At 43.5% G+C, this 17666-nt stretch overlaps 1 protein-coding gene across 5 annotated transcripts in view; it reads left to right on the top strand.

The window, feature by feature from the left end:
- MYO10 (myosin X) overlaps positions 1-17666 on the top strand; it is a 274170-nt gene that overhangs the window by 45919 nt on the left and 210585 nt on the right. For all 5 annotated transcript variants that reach the window (XM_065546109.1, XM_073993164.1, XM_015451227.4 and 2 more), the window contains exon 2: positions 13272-13370. Coding sequence is in view for 2 of the 5 variants with exons in the window: in XM_015451227.4 (XP_015306713.3) it covers positions 13272-13370 (99 nt within the window). In the remaining 3 variants the exon portion in view is untranslated. The remainder of the gene's footprint in view (positions 1-13271; positions 13371-17666) is intronic.

Below are 17666 nucleotides of genomic sequence, written 5' to 3'. Positions count from 1 at the left end.
CATTTTGATTGGTCTAGGTTATCTCTTCCTTAGCTGTTAATTCAGGGAGTGCGATTTTATGAAACACACCGATTGTTTTCGATATGTGATAGAAATCTGCAAAGGAATTAACATGTATGAAACAGAAATTAGAAATGGCTGTTTTAAGTTTATTTTCTTCCCATTGTGTTCTCGGGTCATTCATTTTTATGAAGTAACAACAAACTCCCGTTCTGAGCATACTTGTGTATTTTTTCTAAAAACAGTTGGTAGCCAGAAAACAACTGGGATTTCGTTAAGAAAATCTTATCAGTTTGTTTATTTGTAGGCATTTCTCCCCCCCCACCCCGCCCCCCAAAAAAATGATGTCTTATCAAGAGGAGGAAAGGACGATAAACTGGGAAGTAGGAGGTAAGGATGTCTGGTATCAGATTTCACGCAGAGTGCAAACATTTTGTGCTGGTCTTTTATTGCCCTTTCTGTCCTGCACCTCCTACTGCTTCCACCAAGAGGATCCTGGAATGCAGTTCTCAAACCAGCTGTTTTGTTTTGTGTCCTGTAAAAACAGGATTTCCCACTAGTTTTTGAGAGTTCTTAGTGCGACAGTTTTATACATTTCATAAAATCTCTGTCTCCTTGCCCCATTTACCTACTTGTCTTTCTTGGCTTGTTCTACTGTTTTCTTTTCTTTTCTTTTCTTTTCTTTTCTTTTCTTTTCTTTTCTTTTCTTTTCTTTCTTTCTTTCTTTCTCTCTCTGTCTCTCTGTCTCTCTCCCTTTCTTTCTTTCTTTCTTTCTTTTTCTTTCTTTCTTTCTTTCTTTCTTTCTTTCCTTCTGCCTTTCTTTCTGCCTGCCTTTCTTTCTTTCTTTCTTTCTTTCTTTCTTTCTTTCTTTCTTTCTTTCTTTCTTTCTTCCTTCCTTCCTTCCTTCCTTCCTTCCTTCCTTCCTTCCTTCCTTCCTTCCTTCCTTCCTTCCTTTCTTCCTTTCTTTCTTCCTTTCTTTCTTCCTTTCTTTCTTTTCTTTCTTTCTTTCTCTTTCTTTCTTTCTTTCTTTCTCTCTCTCTTTCTCTCTTTTTTCTCTCTTTCTTTCTTTCTTTCTCTTTCTCTGTCTGTCTGTCTTGTCTTTCTTTCTTTCTTGTCTTTCTGTCTTTCTTTCTACAGAAAGCATCTTGCTCTGTTGTCCAGGCGAGGGTATAGTGGCATGATCTCGGCTTACTGCAACCGCCGCCTCCCGGGTTCAAGCGATTCTCCTGCCTCAGCCTCCCGACTGCCTGGGATTACAGGCGCCTGCCACCACGCTCAGCTAATTTTTGTATTTTTAGTAGAGACAGGGTTTCACCATGTTGGCCAGGCTGGTTTTTTTTTTTTTTTTTTTGAGTCAGGTTCTCGCCCTGTCACCCAGGCTGGAGTGCAGAGGCACAATCACTGCTCACTGCAACCTCCACCTCTTGGGCTCAACCCGTCCTTCCGCCTCAGCCTGCCCAGTAACTGACTATAGGCCTGTGCCACCATGCTCAGCTAATTTTTATATTTTTGGCAGAAACAGAGTGTTGCCATGTTGCCCAGGCCGGTCTCAAACGTCTGAGCTCAAACGATCTTCCCACCTCAGCCTCCCAAAAGTGCCGGGATTCCAGGCATGAGTCACCATGCCTGCCCTGTCCTACTCTTTATATTGCATAATTATTCCATGTGGAACAGAGAGACCAGATAGGGAGGGCATTAGAGTGGGCATAGTTTACCTCTGTGCTTTTTAGAGCCAAAACTATTTTATTTTGTTCTAATTTTACTGTTTTTTTTTAAGAGATGGGGGTCTTGGCTTATCTTGTTCAGACTGGAGTGCAGTAGCATGATCAGAGCTCACTGTATCCTCAAACATCTGGGCTCAAGGGATCCTCTTGCCTTAGCCTCCCAACTGCGGGAGTATGTCTGGCTAATTTTTTTTTTTTCTTTTGAGACGGAGTCTCGCTCTTGTTGTCCAGGCTGGAGTGCAGTGGCACCATCTCGGCTCACCACAACCTCTCCCTCCTGGGTTCAAGCAGTTCTCCTGCCTCAGCCTCCTGAGTACCTGGGATTACAGGCATGCACCACCACATGCAGCTAATTTTGTATTTTTAGTAGAGATGGAGTTTCTCCATGTTTGTCAGACTGGTCTTGAATAATTTTTTTTTTTTTTTTTTTTTGAGACAGAGTCTCGCTCGGTCACCCAGGCTGGAGTGCAGTGGCTGGATCTCAGCTCACTGCAAGCTCCGCCTCCCAGGTTTATGCCATTCTCCTGTCTCAGCCTCCCGAGTAGCTGGGACTACAGGCGCCCACCACCTCGCCTGGCTAATTTTTTGTATTTTTTAGTAGAGATGGGGTTTCACCGGGTTAGCCAGGATGATCTCGATCTCCTGACCTTGTGATCTGCCCGTCTCGACCTCCCAAAGTGCTGGGATTACAGGCTTGAGCCACCGCGCCCGGCCGAATAATTTTTTAATTTAAAAAAATTTTATAGAGACGAGGTCTTACCATCTTGCCCAGGGTGGTCTTGAACTCCAAGGCTCAAGTAATCCTCCCACCTTGGACTCCCAAAGTGTTGACATTACAGGTGTGAGTCACTGCGCCCAGCCTAGAGCTAGAACTATTTTACAAGCCGTCCACTCTTTTCTAGTGCCTGGTATATGATTGGGGAGGGGGTGTTAGGAGATATTTGGTAGAAGGATGGACTTGTGGAAGTATGGCGGGATGGAAGAATGGGTGGGTGGGTGTAACAGTTATAGATGGATGAATTCTTTTAGGCATGTTGGCTGATTCTTTAAGTCCACTTTCTAATAAACATATATGTGTTGGCTGCATAATGATGGTTAACTAATAGATAGAATAGTTTGACTTTTGTTCATTGTATCGTCACATTCCTACAATGTTTGAGGAACTCTCAGCAATTTGGAGATGTCTCATTTCTTTTAGTGTTAAATTGTTTCTGGGACTACTACTAGTCACTGTAGTTTAAAAGATTAACTGAAAAGGTGTTTTAAGGAATTGTGAGGAAGCTGGGGGAAATCAGATGATAAAACTCAGGCCAGACACGGTGGCTCACGTCTGTAATCTCAGCACTTTGGGAGGCTGAGTCGGGTGGATCACCTGAGGTCAGGCGTTCGATACCAGCCTGGCCAACATGGTGAAACCCAGTCTCTACTAAAAATACAAAAATTAGCCGAGTGTGGTGGTGCACACCTGTAGCCCCAGCTACTTGGGAGGCTGAGGTAGGAGAATCACTTGAACCCAGTAGGCAGAGATTGCAGTGAGCTGAGATCACGCCACTGCACTCCAGCCTGGGCAGCAGAGCTAGACTCCATCTAAAAATAATAATAAAACTCAGGACTCAATCAGGTGGCAAGTTGGAATCCATAACTATGGGAATAAACTCTTTATAGAATTACACATTCATAATTGAGGCATCCTGCCATTTAGCATAGTTCATTTTGGTTTTGATTTTGATTGGGAGTGTGGGATGGCAGTGAATCTTTGTATCTTTTCCCGTGGAACATTGACCAAAAGATGAGTGTATTGTTGGTGATACCTTTTACCGCTTTCTTTTCTTCTTTTCCTGCCTTTCCACTCTTACTACCGTAAATCTTTCATGTTATGAAAGCTCTGGATGAAGGCTGCTGTTCCTAGTGGTTACAGAGTTTGATATTGTGGGCAGGATAAGGGGAAGGAATGTGGGTGCTATTCGATCCTTCCCATCCGGTGCACTAGAGAGCTGGGAAGGACCAGAAACATGGGACAGATTGCTCTGTGAACTTCACGGTAATGAGCACAGGTAGCCCTCAGTTTACAACCTTACTGTGTTTTTTTAGGTGTGTTTATTAGTATTTGGAACACTATGGTCTTCAGTGGCAATAGTGTTGTTTTGTTTTTCTTTTTTTCTTTTTTTTTTTTTTTTGAGTTGGAGTCTCGCTCTGTCACCCATGCTGGAGTGCAGTGACACGATCTTGGCTCACTGCAACCTCTGCCTCCCTGGTTCAAGCGATTCTCGTGCTTCAGTCTCCCAAGTAGCTGAGATTACAGGCCCGTGCCACCACGTCTGGGTGATTTTGGTATTATTTGGGTGATTTTGGTGGTGAACTCCTGACCTCAAGTGATCTGCCCTCCTTGGCCTCCCAGAGTGCTGGGATCACAGTTGTGAGCCACCATGCCTGGCCGCAGTAGTGTTACAAATGATCCTTTAGCCCACAGGCAAGCTTGAGAAATGATGACAATGATGAAAGCTATAAATAGCTGAAATACATTCCTTCAAAAAGTGTAGAGTATTTCAGCAATAGGCCAGTCTAGGGAGTTATCCAACACTTCTGGCAGCATCTTTGAGAAGAAATTATGTCTGAATTCTGAAGCACAATGTCAGGAACACATTTTCCCCTGGGATTTAAGGATGGGATCAGCTCTGATGGACGGGCCAGTTGTTGTTGGGGTTGTCTATATAGAGAACAAACATCTATCATTGTTCTCCAGCCCAAAGACAAATATTACAAACTCGGAACTCTCAACCACACATTTCCAACATTATCAACTGTGTGCTCGCCAAGTTTCTCTCTTGAGACTCACTTCATTACTTTTCCTTCCTCTGTAGTCGCTCAGGGTGGAGCTTTGACTTGCCATCACCTTCAACTCCTGAGCCTAAAAACCACCTGTGTTCCTTTCAGAGCCTACATGGCCATGGCTGAACGGAAGCTTACCTCTGTGGAATTGGATGCAGTTCTTCAGAAATGATTGCCAGCCTCGGATTTAAAACCCTGTAGTCTCAAGACAAGGAAATGAGTCAGAGGGACTCACTTAGCTGTCGTGGGTGCCCTACTCTGTTTGAGCACTCTATAGCATGGACCTATAAAGGCCACCCACTGCTGTGGGGGATTCTGGGTGTCCAGGGATGCTTTGGAGACTGGCTGCTATCACTTCAGGTCCCCTGCTGAGGGTGGCTGTCTCTGCAGGGGAGAAGTCTTAAATTTCACCTTCCCCTTCATTTCTGAATCTTAGGCTTGTGCCCCAGCTCACAGTGCTCCCTCGTCCTTGCGGCTTGTGTTAGAGCTGCATTTGTCATACTCATTTTATACTGGTGATGATGCTGCCATGCTCCCTCCCCCCCGTTTTTTTGAGACAGAGTCTTGCTCTGTTTCCCAGACTGGAGTGCAGTGGTGTGATCTCAGCTCACTGCAACCTCTGCCCTCCGGGTTCAAGTGATTCTCCTGCCCAGCCTCCTGAGTAGCTGGGATTACAGGCGCCCACCAACACGCCCAGCTAATTTTTTGTATTTTTAGTAGAGATGGAGTTTCATCATGTTGGCCAGCCTGGTCTCAAACTTCTGACGTTAGGTGATCCACCCGCCTTGGCCTCCCAAACTGCAGGAATTATAGGCATGAGCCACCGTGCTTGGCCAATGAGCACCTTGCTTTGCTCCTCTCTCGTTCTCATCTGCATGTGGCTGAGTTTTCTGACAAGCTTTGCATTGGGGTTTGCAAGCATTTGGAAGTTGAGATAGCATCTGAGGTTAAAGAGCGCAGTGGACAGGCTGTGTCTGCATGGTTCCAATAATCTGCATTAAAAGTCGGCTCTCCCTTAAAAAACACACACACACACACACACACACACACACACACACACACACAGACACACACACACAGACACACACAGACACACACACACAGACACACACAGACACACACACACACACACACACACACAGACACACACAGACACACACACACACACACAGACACACACACACAGACACACACAGACACACACACACACACACACACACACACACACACACAGTGGACAGAGAGGAGGAAAAGAAGAGTGTTCTTCTAGCACCACTGCCCACCTATCGGCCTCTGCTCCTCTTTCCCTTACGTTTGTCAAACTGTTTGAATTGGGCTGCAGGGGCTACTTTCTCTATTCTGTGTGTACCCAGTTTTAATGATACCAGAAATTAGGTCTGCCCCAGGTATACTTTATCTGGACTGACCTCCATTCTTGGGATTTTTGAAATTCATGGGATTTAGATGACAGAGTCTGCTTTCAATTAACTAGGTCACTGACAATGAATGGTTTTGTAAGTGCCTTCAATTTGACCATGGCTCTAGACCACTATTACTCTAGAATAGTGATTCTCAACTAGAATGAAGCTGCAGTCCGCAACAAAGAATCGTCTCGTCCACAATGTCAATAGCACCGAGGTGGAGAAACTTGTATTACAACTTTGTGTCATGAAAGCCATGTGTCCTTTGATGTGTCTTTGAGTCATAAGAATCAGGGGAAAAGAAGCATCTGATCAGTTGGAAAGATAACTCCTACTTCCAACAGAAGAAAAAAAAAAAAAGAGAGACTGTAAAACAGGTGGAAAAGTGCTGCTTAAGTCCGTGATGCTCACAACCCATTTCTGCAGTTCATCAAGAACAAATATCCCCGCTTCCTTGGCCCTGTGTTAGAGATCGCCTAAGCCGGGTGACTTCTTCACTGAGTCATTGCAGGCAAACAGAGGAAAACTTTCTTTTGGCTGTTGAATTTACTGCAGATTTCAATAGTCATGTTAATTTATCTGATGCATTACAAAGTTATTTGACCTCTGTGTCTTTTTATTTTATTTTATTTTTATTTTATTGTTTTTGGAGAGAGAGTCTCACTCTGTCTCCCAGGCTGGAGTGAGGTGGTGCAATCATGGCTCACAGTACTCTTTACTTCCCAGCCTCAGGTGATCCTCCCACCTCAGCCTCTCAAGTGGCTGAGACCACAGGCATGCACCACCATGCCTGGGTTATTTTTTGCATTTTAAAAATAAGTGACAGGTTCTCTCCAGGATGCCCAGGCTGGTCTCAAACTTTTGGGCTCAGGCAGTCCGCCTGCCTTGGTCTCCCAAAGTGCTGGGATGACAGGCATGAGGCACTGTGCTGGCCCTCTGCATCTTTAAAAAGGAAAAAGCAGATCACATTTCAGGAGCAGATTTTGAGTTTGTCATGTAGGTGGCCAGAGAGTCCTGAACTGAGGTACTTAACATAGGCGAGAGAAACAGCTGTGGGAGATGAGTCGGCACAGTGCCCTGTTCCGGGGCTGAGACTAAGTTGTATGTTTGGCTAAAGAATGTTCTCTTTTTCGTGAACCTGTAATTAGAACATGCCGTACAGAATGGTATTTAAAGTCCATCATCATCTCTTTTTAGGGTTGTTTCTCTAACTTTACTTATTTTTTTCAGAGTTCAGGAAAGAAAATCATTTTTAAAATCAGAAGAGAAATGTAATAGTTTTCAAAAGGGCAACAGGAGGTTAAAATTGGTGATGGTGGTACAATCGTCTTTATCTTAAAACAGAGGCCAGCAACTTTGTGTGTCAATATTTAGGCCTTGTGCAGCAGCTTCACTTTGCTATTGGAGTGGGATGGAGTCGTAGATAACAGATGATGAATGGGCCAGGCTGGGGAGGTATCACCAAGCAGGAGGCAGTTGGCCAGGGTTTTGTGATTTTCTTCCAGGGAGGGGGATAATTGTCCACAATGACACCATGGTACAATCTACCACAACCTCATCCTTAGACTAGCTTGGGCAAGTCTCCTCTGTGGTCTTCTAGCCCCTCTAGTCTGTGCTAATGGAGAACAGGGACTTAATGAATTCAACGGGGCCCTTAAATTTCATCATTATGGGGTTGTTGTTGTTTTGATGTTTCTCAACCGCTGTGTTGCTCAGTTACAGAAATGTTATTGGGTTTTCCTACTATGGAATGGTTAGGAATGTTCATGTGCATCTGAGAAATATATAGACTGGGAAAACAATTTTTTAAAAATGATGGCCAGGTGCGGTGGCTTACGCCTGTAATCCTAGCACTTTGGGAGGCTGAGGCGGGCGGATCATGAGGTCAGGAGATGGAGACCATCCTGGCTAACACGGTGAAACCCCGTCTCTACTAAAAATACAAAAAATTAGCTGGGTGAGGCGGCGGGCGCCTGTGGTCCCAGCTACTTGGGAGGCTGAGGCAGGAGAATGGCGTGAACCCGGGAGGCGGAGCTTGCAGTGACAGAGCGAGATTCCCTCTCAAAAATAAATAAATAAATAAATAAAAATAAAAGTGATTCAAAATTATTGATTTATAATTCCACAGAGAGAAATTCACCTGTTATAGGTGCCCAGTAGAATGAATTTCAGCACATGTATACGGTTGTGCAGCCATCGCCACAGGGCAGTTTTTGGACAGATTTCCACCTTTTTCACTCAGTCACTGTCCCTCCCGCATCCAGCTTTGGATAGCCATTCATCTATTGTCTGTATCTATGGATTTGCCTTTTCCAGAAACTTCATATAAACAGAACCCCACAGTATGTAGCCTTTTGTATCTGTCCTCTTTCACTTACCATGATGTCTGTGGTCCATATTTGTTGGTGAATATATCAGTGATTCTTTTTTTTTGTTTTAAATAACTGAGGAGTCCCATTGTATGGCTTTGTTCTGTGTATCTCTATACCAGTTACTAGACCTTTGAGTTGTTTCCAGTATTTGGCTAGGAAGAATATTGCTGCTATGAATATTTACACACAAGACTTAAAAATATTTTTTTTTTGAGTAGACAACTATCTAGGAGTTATATTGTTGGGACATACATGGTAAGATTATGTTTAGCTTTTTAAGAAATTGCCAAACCGTTTTCCAAAGCAGATGGACCATTTTATATTCTCAGTTTCTCTACACCCTCACCAACATTTGGTAAAGTCGGCCCCTTTTATTATATCCAGGAAATCATTGTTGGCAGTAGAAAATGGAGCCTCAGTGAACCTTACGTTTGAAGAAAGGGATGGTATTGCCTCTCTGTCTTACAGGATTGCTTTAAAGTTCACAGGGGGATAGGAATTTATGCACAAATGCTTTATATTGCAAAAACGTTTCTGGTGATTATGTACAGAAAAATGTTCAGCCATCATGTTAACACTCACATATTTGTCTCAGAGATTAACACGCAAACTTCTCCAATTTTTAATAAAATGTGTATGTTATGTTCAAACTTGTTCCACCTGCTAATAAAGGCAATTTTTAATCAAATTGTGAGCCTTTTCCTTATGCGAGGTTGCCTATATTGTGTATTAAATTATCAGCCTTATTTAGCAATGACTGAATGTAATAGTTTGCATATGGTGGGCAAATTTTTCTTTCCCGCTCCAACTTAGATGGTCTGGACACTTCAAATGTCTGCCTGTGACTTCGTTTTCAAGTGCTTGTGGGTGGCCTCTTTTGGACCTGGGCACATGTGTTCTAATAGAGCAGAAGTAGAAAGATTGGGGTCTCAGAGAAAGCACCAGGAACAATCTATGTACAAAATACCTATTTCAGCGGTTTAACTTTGCAATTCCGATTCTATGAAAATTGCCAGTTAATACTTTTTCAAAGAACAAAGGGGATGTTTTGAATGCATTTTGCTTCCCATGTGTGGAAGACAGCTGTTTGTGATCGACCTAGGAAAACTGGCCAATGGGCTGTGGATTTGAAATCTGGGCTGGATTTTGTAAAAGTTGCTTATCAGCAGTTCTTCACACCTGTTGGAAAAGACCTTTGGACTACAGGAGCTGAACTGTGTGTTTGATCATAAAGTACTGTGTCAACAAAGGGCTTTGTAGTACTTTAAAACGAAAGGGTAAAGAGAGCCCACAGTGAGATACTAAGTCAAACTGCACGCTTTAGTGAAAAAATACCTTCTGGGTGGCCTGTGGATACATATTAATCCTGCTGACCATGTATATTCATTTGATACTGTTGCACAATCTCAATTTCATTCTTACTAAATAGACAATTTTAATTGGGAAACAGGTGTGTGAAATCCTTTTTAACGAAAACAGTGCTAGTGATGGTCACAACACACAGAAAGGTTTGGACTAGGGGTTCTGGGATGGAGCTACACTGGGAGTTTTTATTTCCTGATTTTAACCTAATGAGTAAAAGTTCTTGCCTTATATAACTTTGAACATTTTCATTGCTGCGAGCATGGGCGTGCGTGTGTGTAGGGAGGCGTATATTTAAAAGCTTTCAAATATTGTAGTCCCTGACATGTGAATTAAAGAGAGGCTGAAAAAAGTCATCAGGCATTTGGAATCTTTTTCTAGAATGTTGTAAGTAATGCAGTTTGGGTACGGAGGGATATTTGAGAGACCAGCCTCTTGGCAGATGCCTGAAGTCCGTGTTCTCTTTGGAAACAGCTGTTTGCTAATAAAGAAATCAGGACTGACAGGCAGTTGTGAAGTCTCATTCTTCATGTGTGTTATCAGTGTCTCAGCCTGAAGCAAGAGTAGGGGGACGTGAGGGACTTGTGTGCAAATGGGTACTGACCCCTGTTGGTGCTATGTGTTCTTTAAATAGGCAGGTCTCAAGATTTATATAGGAGCACTTAATATTTATTTTTGATGCTATCTGCCATCTTTATAGCAGAGGATTTAAACTCCTCTTTGGCGCATCTTTAAAGAACTGTGAATGGAGTGAACAACTTAAAACCTCCTTAGTATGTACCAGGGAAATGAGTGCATATGGGGAGGGTCTCTTACAGATAAGGTCGCAATAGGGGATACTAGGAGAGTCACAGAACTCTCAGGGGGACTGTGTGAGTTGGTCAATGGGGAAAGGAGTTTGTTCCATTTCAATATTGGGATCTCCAGCCACCGTGATTTTAGAAATGCTTGTAGAACCTATGTCTGGGGATTCTAGCTGGCCCGCCCGAAATTCATTCATCAAACTCAAGAGTGACTTAACTATGGCTTCTGAGTAACAGTTAACGTTTTAGGTCCTGGTTTGTGGATTTTATTTATTTATTTTCTATTTTTTTGAGATAGGGTTTACTCTGGCGCCCAGGGTGGAACGTAGTGGCACAATCTCAAGTCAGTGTAACCTCTGCCTCCTGGTTTCAAGCAATTCTCCTGCCTCAGCCTCCTGAGAAGCTGGGATTACAGGCATGCGCCACCATGTCTGGCTAATTTTTGTACTTTTTTGGTAGACGCGGGGTTTTACCATGTTGGCCAGGCTGGTCTCAAACTCCTGACCTCAAGTGATCCACCCATCTTGGCCTTCCAAAGTGCTGGGATTACGTGAGCCACCACGTCTGTCCTCCGGCTTGTGGATTTTAAACAGTGTCATCGTGGGCACTGAGGGAATGGAGTAACCTTTACGTCAGATTTTGTGTTCTTAAATGTTCCTTTCTAGGAAGATGAGAACAAATAGTTATGTGTGATAACAGGCCATTTAAGGCAACTCTGTATTGTTAGATTTTAATTGCTCATTGATGAATGCATTTGATTTATTTATGCATTATTTTCAGGAGACAAGTAGAGTCAGTGTGATGTGTGGGAAGAGCATGGGATTAGGAATTTGGAGAGACCTGCCTCGGTCACTAGCTGTGTGGCACTGGGCAAAGTCTTAAGCTCCAAGCTGCACTTACCTCTTGGAATTGAGAGGATTCCTATTTTACGGAAGGTTAGTATTCAATGTAATGTCACTGAGGCTCCTTAGTACATGACCCTGATAGTTCATGACCCTGATATATCGGGGGCACTCTGTTACTGGAGGTGACTATGTTTGCTATTGATTGGCACCATTTAAAGTAACATAAAATGTTGAGTTTACTGGTGTGTCATTTATCCCCTGCCAATTCTATGTTAAAAGAGCAGTACTAGCTCCTTCAGCTGGAAGTGGAACATACCATAACCAGTATATTTCAAAGATTTAACAAAACAGAAATAAATGAAATGTAGAAAATTCGAGAAGAGGAGTTGTTCAGTTAAAATGCTATTTTAGTAAGGGAGGGAGGGAGAAAAAAATAAAGTGCTATGTCAAGTGATAATTTTGTTCTATTTCCACGTGAATACATTGATTCATAGGATGTGCTTGGTGTCATTTTTGTTGGAAATGAAATTGTTGAGCATAGTAGAGAAAGTTTATTGAGATACTGAAGCTCGGTGTTGCATTCTATCATATGGGTATACATCATAAAGGTAATTTTTTTTCTTTTTTTTTAATTTCAGTGATTTTGGGGGAACAGGTGGTGTTCAGTTACATGAATATGTTATTCAGTGGTGATTTCTGAGATTTTGGTGCACCCATCACCCGAACAGTGTCCGCTGTACCTGTTGTGTAGTCTTTTATCCTTCTCCGCCCTCCCACCCTTCTCCCTGAGTCCCCAGAGTCCATCGTGTCATTCTTATGACTTTGCATCCTCATAGCTTAGCTCCCACTTACAAACGAGAACATATGATGATTGGTTTTCCATTCCTGAGTGACTTCACTAGAATAACGGTCTCCAACTCCATCCACGTTGTTGTGAATGTCATTATTTCATTCCTTTTTATGGCTGAGTAGTATTCATGAATGTCATTCTTTGAATGACCAGGAAATACCCACTAATTCCTCCAAACTTTATCACTTGTGTTTGAAAAATGGTTTCATATGATGAAATCAAAGGACGATGAAATTGAGCCTTAAAAAAGCTCAATATGATATTTCATTTGTCCAGTGGGGAAATAAATAAGTGGAAATGAGATCAATGCCAAAAAATGTGCCCAAGATTAAAAAGTAGGATCTCGAAGTTGCCGTCTTTTAAGATACAGTCCTGAACTTTGAAGTTCATTAGGTGTCTCATGTAATCCTAACAACATTTGTGCTGGTGGACTGAGTTCTGATACATATTAGAAACTTCAGTTCCTCTTTTGGAGAGTCCAGTTTGCACATGGATTTTGGTATAAGTAGGAGTCGAGGGAGTGGTCTAATGTTCTCCAGGTGCGCAGGTGTACCGGACTTTGACCTAAGAGGATGGGAGCCATTAGTTTCTGAAGAGTTCTCAAAGAGGGTGAAGGCTTGTTGTGACCTAGTTAAACTTTTGCTTTCTGGAGCCCAACTGCCTGTCAAATACTCACTCAGTCTTTGTGATGCTGGGCAAGTTTCTTTACCTCTAGGCCTCTGGTTCTCCCTCTGTAAGATGAGAATGATCGTAGTGTCTGCCTCATCATCTCAAATGAAGTAATCCACGTAAATCAGTTGCATGGTGCGAACACAGGGGCTAGCTGCTATTTTCTTAGTCCCTCTTTGCCTTCTCTGTCTGGTGGGACTCTCAGTCACACTTGTGGATAGTAAAGCCTGTGGATGATGCTTCCTGAAGATGTGTTCTTTGCTTGAGAAAGACGTTTACTTTTCAAAAAGATTTTTTTTTTTAAAGGAATATAGGAGTTATGGTAATTTCGACAGTAGAGTTTCGCCACAAAATGCAATCCAAACTCAGTTCAGTCTTGTTTTGTTTTGTTTACAGGGAACACGGGTCTGGCTGAGAGAAAATGGCCAGCATTTTCCAAGTACTGTAAATTCCTGTGCAGAAGGCGTCGTCGTCTTCCGGACAGAATATGGTCAGGTAAGAACAAGTCCCTGCAGCTTCCCAACATCAGTGGTCTGCTCTGTAGCTATTCTTGCCCAGGGCATGTGTGCTTGGCCCCGCTACACATACACACGCTTTACATTGTTTTCCTAAGTGATAATTCAGAATCCCAGTGGGAATGTAGAATGTACACCGTGTGTGTGTGTGTGATAGATACAATACAGTTCTCTCAAATGGAACACAGCAAATATTCCAACCAGTGTGGGGACAGAAGGGCATGGCACTGGCCTGGTTTCCCTCCTGGGTATCTTCTCTGTGTTCTTTCATCTTTTTCAGCAATCAGAAGTATAGGATGCAAGTAATTTGAGCAAAAGTTCAAGTATATTGATATTTGCCGACTGATTAACTTGTTACTTGCTCTTAAAATTCTTAAACTTCCATAGTGTGTTAGTCAGTTCGGGCTGCCCTGACAGAGTACCACAGACTGAGTGATTCATGAAGAGCAAATATCCATGTGTCACAGTTTTGGAGCCTGGGAAGTCCAAGGCCGTCAAGATGCTAGCAGTTCTGTGTCTTGTGAGGTCTCTGCTCACTGGATCACAGCCAGCCAGCTTCCTGCTGGGCCTTACATCATAGAAGGGGGAGTTCTCTTGGCGCTCTTTTATAAGGGTGCTAATCCTATTCATGAAGGCTGCATCTTCATGACCTAGTCACCTGCCAAAGACCCTAACACCATTTCATGGGAGATGAGGATTTCAACATATTAATTTTGAGGGAGAATACAAACATTCAGTTCAGGCCGGGTACAGTGGCTCACGCCTGTAATCCCAGCACTTTGGGAGGCCGAGTCAGATGGATCACTTGAGGTCATGAGTTCAAGACCAGCCTGGCCAACATGGTGAAACCCTGTCTCTACTAAAAATACAAAAATTAGCCGGCTGTGGTGGCAGGTGCCTGTAATCCCAGCTAATTGGTAGGCTGAGGCAGAAGAATTGCTTCGACCTGCGAGGTGGAGGTTGCAGTGAGCTGAGATTGCGCCACTGTACTCAGGCCTGGCTGACAGAGCGAGACTCCGTCTGAGAAAACAAACCATTCAGTTAATCACAAATAGAATGTTGAAAATACTAGGATCCCACTGAGAATTTAGGGTAATGTTGTACTGATCACTGTAAGAACAAGACTGACTAAATTACTGAAGCTGAGCCTATTTATCCACCTTGTTAAGCAACTGAAGAAGTTTCTTCTGTTTGTAGGAGCGCCAGTATTCCTGATTTTGTTTCTTTAGCGTAAAATGAATGAAAAGCCATATCACTCAAATTAAATATGTGAATCCAGAAACTGGTTTGCTTGATTATATTTCGATGATTGTAAGAGAAACCTGACATCTCCATTTTACTAGGGAAACTAATGTTATAAATTGGCCTGTACCTCAGAGGTGCGTATTAAAATTTAAGACTTAAGGAAATAAAAGATAGTCAAATGTAAGGATCTAAAACTTATAGCTTATGTTTTTATTTTTATTTATTTTTTTATTTTCTGAGATGTAGTCTTGCTCTGTTGCCCAGCCTGGAGTGCAGTGGTACCATCTTGGCTCACTGCAACCTTCGCCTCCAGGGTTCAAGTGAGTCTCCTGCCGCAGCCTCCTGAGGAGCTGAGATTATAGGCGCCCACCACCACACCCGACTAATTTTTGTATTTTTAGTGGAGATGGAGTTTCATCATGTTGGCTAGGCTGGTCTCGAACTCCTGACCTCAAGTGATCTGCCCACCTAGGCCTCCCAAAGTGCTGGGATTACAGGCGTAAGCCACCATCCCTGGCCAAAACCACATAGTTTATGAATTGAGTTTGCAAGTTGTTGTATTGAGAATAAAAGCTTCAGGGCCAGTTTCCATAATTTGAGACAGACGGGCTACTTGGTTATCAAAACTTCTTAGCAGGGGCAGTCTACTTGGTGGAACCGTTCTTAGTTCTTGATTTGATAAGCTGTAGTAATACTGTGTGTGTAACTCCTTCATTTCTTTTTCTTCTGAGAGTCTTGAATGGATTTTCAGTATATAGATATATCTGTGCTTTGTTAATATAGATTTGGGGGTATGGGGAGAAAGGGGGAACAAAGAGGCAGGCAGCATGTCTAAGGTCACTGACAGTGTGGACACTTCACCAACACGCGGTCCAGTTCCTTCTCCATTAGAGTCTCAGGTAGTATAGTATGATCTGTAGTCTTAAGGAGTAAATAAGTGAATTTTGCTCAACTTTAGGGTCAGGCACTGATTAAATGTTTTAAGTTTCCCTGTAGGATAGGACTGGCCGCATTTTTCTGTCACTCTGGCTGTCTTCCCATCTCACTTTCCCCAGATGAGAATTTGGTTTCTTTCAGGACCTGTACATGCTTCTCAAGATGATATGAAAAGGGAAAACAATATCTAAACAGTGTCATTCATTTAACAAAACTGTGTTCCTGAAAGTGTTGTAAAATAGGTTTTTCATGGCACCTGATAAGGTTTGACTGTGTCCCCACCCAAATCTCAACTTGAATTGTATCTCCCAGAAATCCCATATGTTGTGGGAAGGACCCAGGGGGAGGTAATTGAATCATGGGGGCTAGTCTTTCCCTTGCTATTCTTGTGATAGCAAGTAAATCTCATGAGATCTGATGGGTTTATCAGGGGTTTCCGCTTTTGCTTCTTCCTCATTTGCCACCTCCATGTAAGAAGTGCCTTTTGCCTCCCGCCATGATTCTGACGCCTCCTGAGCCATGTGGAACAGTAAGTCCAACTAAACGTCATTTTCTTCCCAGTTGTGAACATGGACTAATACAGTAAATTCGTACCAAGCGTGGAGCCTTGCTGGACAGATACCTGAAAACGTGGAAGCAACTTTGGAACTGGGTAACAAGCAGAGGTTGGAACAATTTGGAGGGCTCAGAAGAAGACAGGAAAATGTGGGAAAGTTTTGAACTTCCTCAAGACCTGTTAAATAGCATTGACAGAAATACTGATAATAATATGGACAATGAAATCCAGGCTGAGGTGGTCTCAGATGGAGATGAGGAGCTTGTTGGGAACTGGAGCAAAGGTGACTCTTGTTATGTTTTAGCAAAGAGACTGTTGGCATTTTGCCCCTGCCCTAGAGATTTCTGAAACTTTAAACTTCAAAGAGATGATTTAGGGTATCTGGTGGAAGAAATTTCTAAGCAGCAAAGCATTCAAGAGTTGACTTGGGGGCTATTAAAGGCATTCAGTTTTATAAGGGAAGCAGAGCATTACAGTTTGGCAAATTTGCAGCCTGACTATGTGATAGAAAAGAAAACCCCTTTAGGCCGGGTGCGGTGGCTCACACCTGTAATCCTAGCATTTTGGGGTTTTCTTTTTCTTTTTTCTTTTTTCTTTTTTTTGAGATGGAGTCTCGCTTTGTTGCCCAGGCTGCAGTGCAGTGGCGTGATCTTGGCTCACTGCAAGCTCCGCCTCCCGGGTTCACGCCATTCTCCTGCCTCAGCCTCCCGAGTAGCTGGGACTACAGGCGCCTGCCACCATGCCCGGTTGTTTTTTGTTTTTTTAGTAGAGACAAAGTTTCACTTGTTAGCCAGGATGGTCTTGATCTCCTGACCTCGTGATCCACCTGTCTTGGCCTCCATAAGTGCTGGGATTACAGGCGTGAGCCACTGCGCCTAGCCGAAAATCCCATTTTCTGGGGAGAAATTCAAGCTGGCTGCAGAAATTTGCATAAGTAGCAAGGAGCCTAATGTTAATCCCTAAGACCATGTGGAAAATGTCTCTAGGCCATGTCAGAGACCTTCACAGCAGCCCCTCCATCACAGTCCCAGAGGCCTAGGAGGAAAAAACGGTTTCATGGGCTGGGCCCAGGTCCCTGTGCTGTGTGTAGCCTAGAGACGTGGTGTCCTGTCTCCCAGCCGCTCCACGCTCCAGCCGTGTCTGAAAGGGGCCAATGTTGTACAACTCAGGTTGTGGCTTCAGAGGGTGGAATCCCTAAGCCTTGGCAGCTTCCACGTGTTGTTGAGTCTGCAGGTGCACAGAAGAATTGAGGTTTGGGAACCTCTGCCTAGATTTCAGAAGATGTGTGGAAATGCTTGAATGCCCAGGCAGAAGTTTGCTGCAGGGGCGGGGCCCTTATGGAGAACCTTTGCTAGGGCAGTGTGGAAGGGAGATGTGGGTCGGAGCCCCCACACAGAGTTGCTACTGGGGTACCGCCTAGTGGAGCTGTGAGAAAGAGGGCCACCATCCTCCAGACTGCAGAATGGTGGATCCACTGACAGCTTGTACTGTGCACCTGGAAAAGCTGCAGACAGCACCAGTCCGTGAAAGCAGTTGAGA

The sequence above is a fragment of the Macaca fascicularis genome, chromosome 6 (genome assembly GCF_037993035.2).
Source record: "Macaca fascicularis isolate 582-1 chromosome 6, T2T-MFA8v1.1".
Classification (NCBI taxonomy): domain Eukaryota; kingdom Metazoa; phylum Chordata; class Mammalia; order Primates; family Cercopithecidae; genus Macaca; species Macaca fascicularis.
Note: the sequence above shows the minus strand (reverse complement) of the source record. Positions and strands in the feature narration are given on the sequence as shown.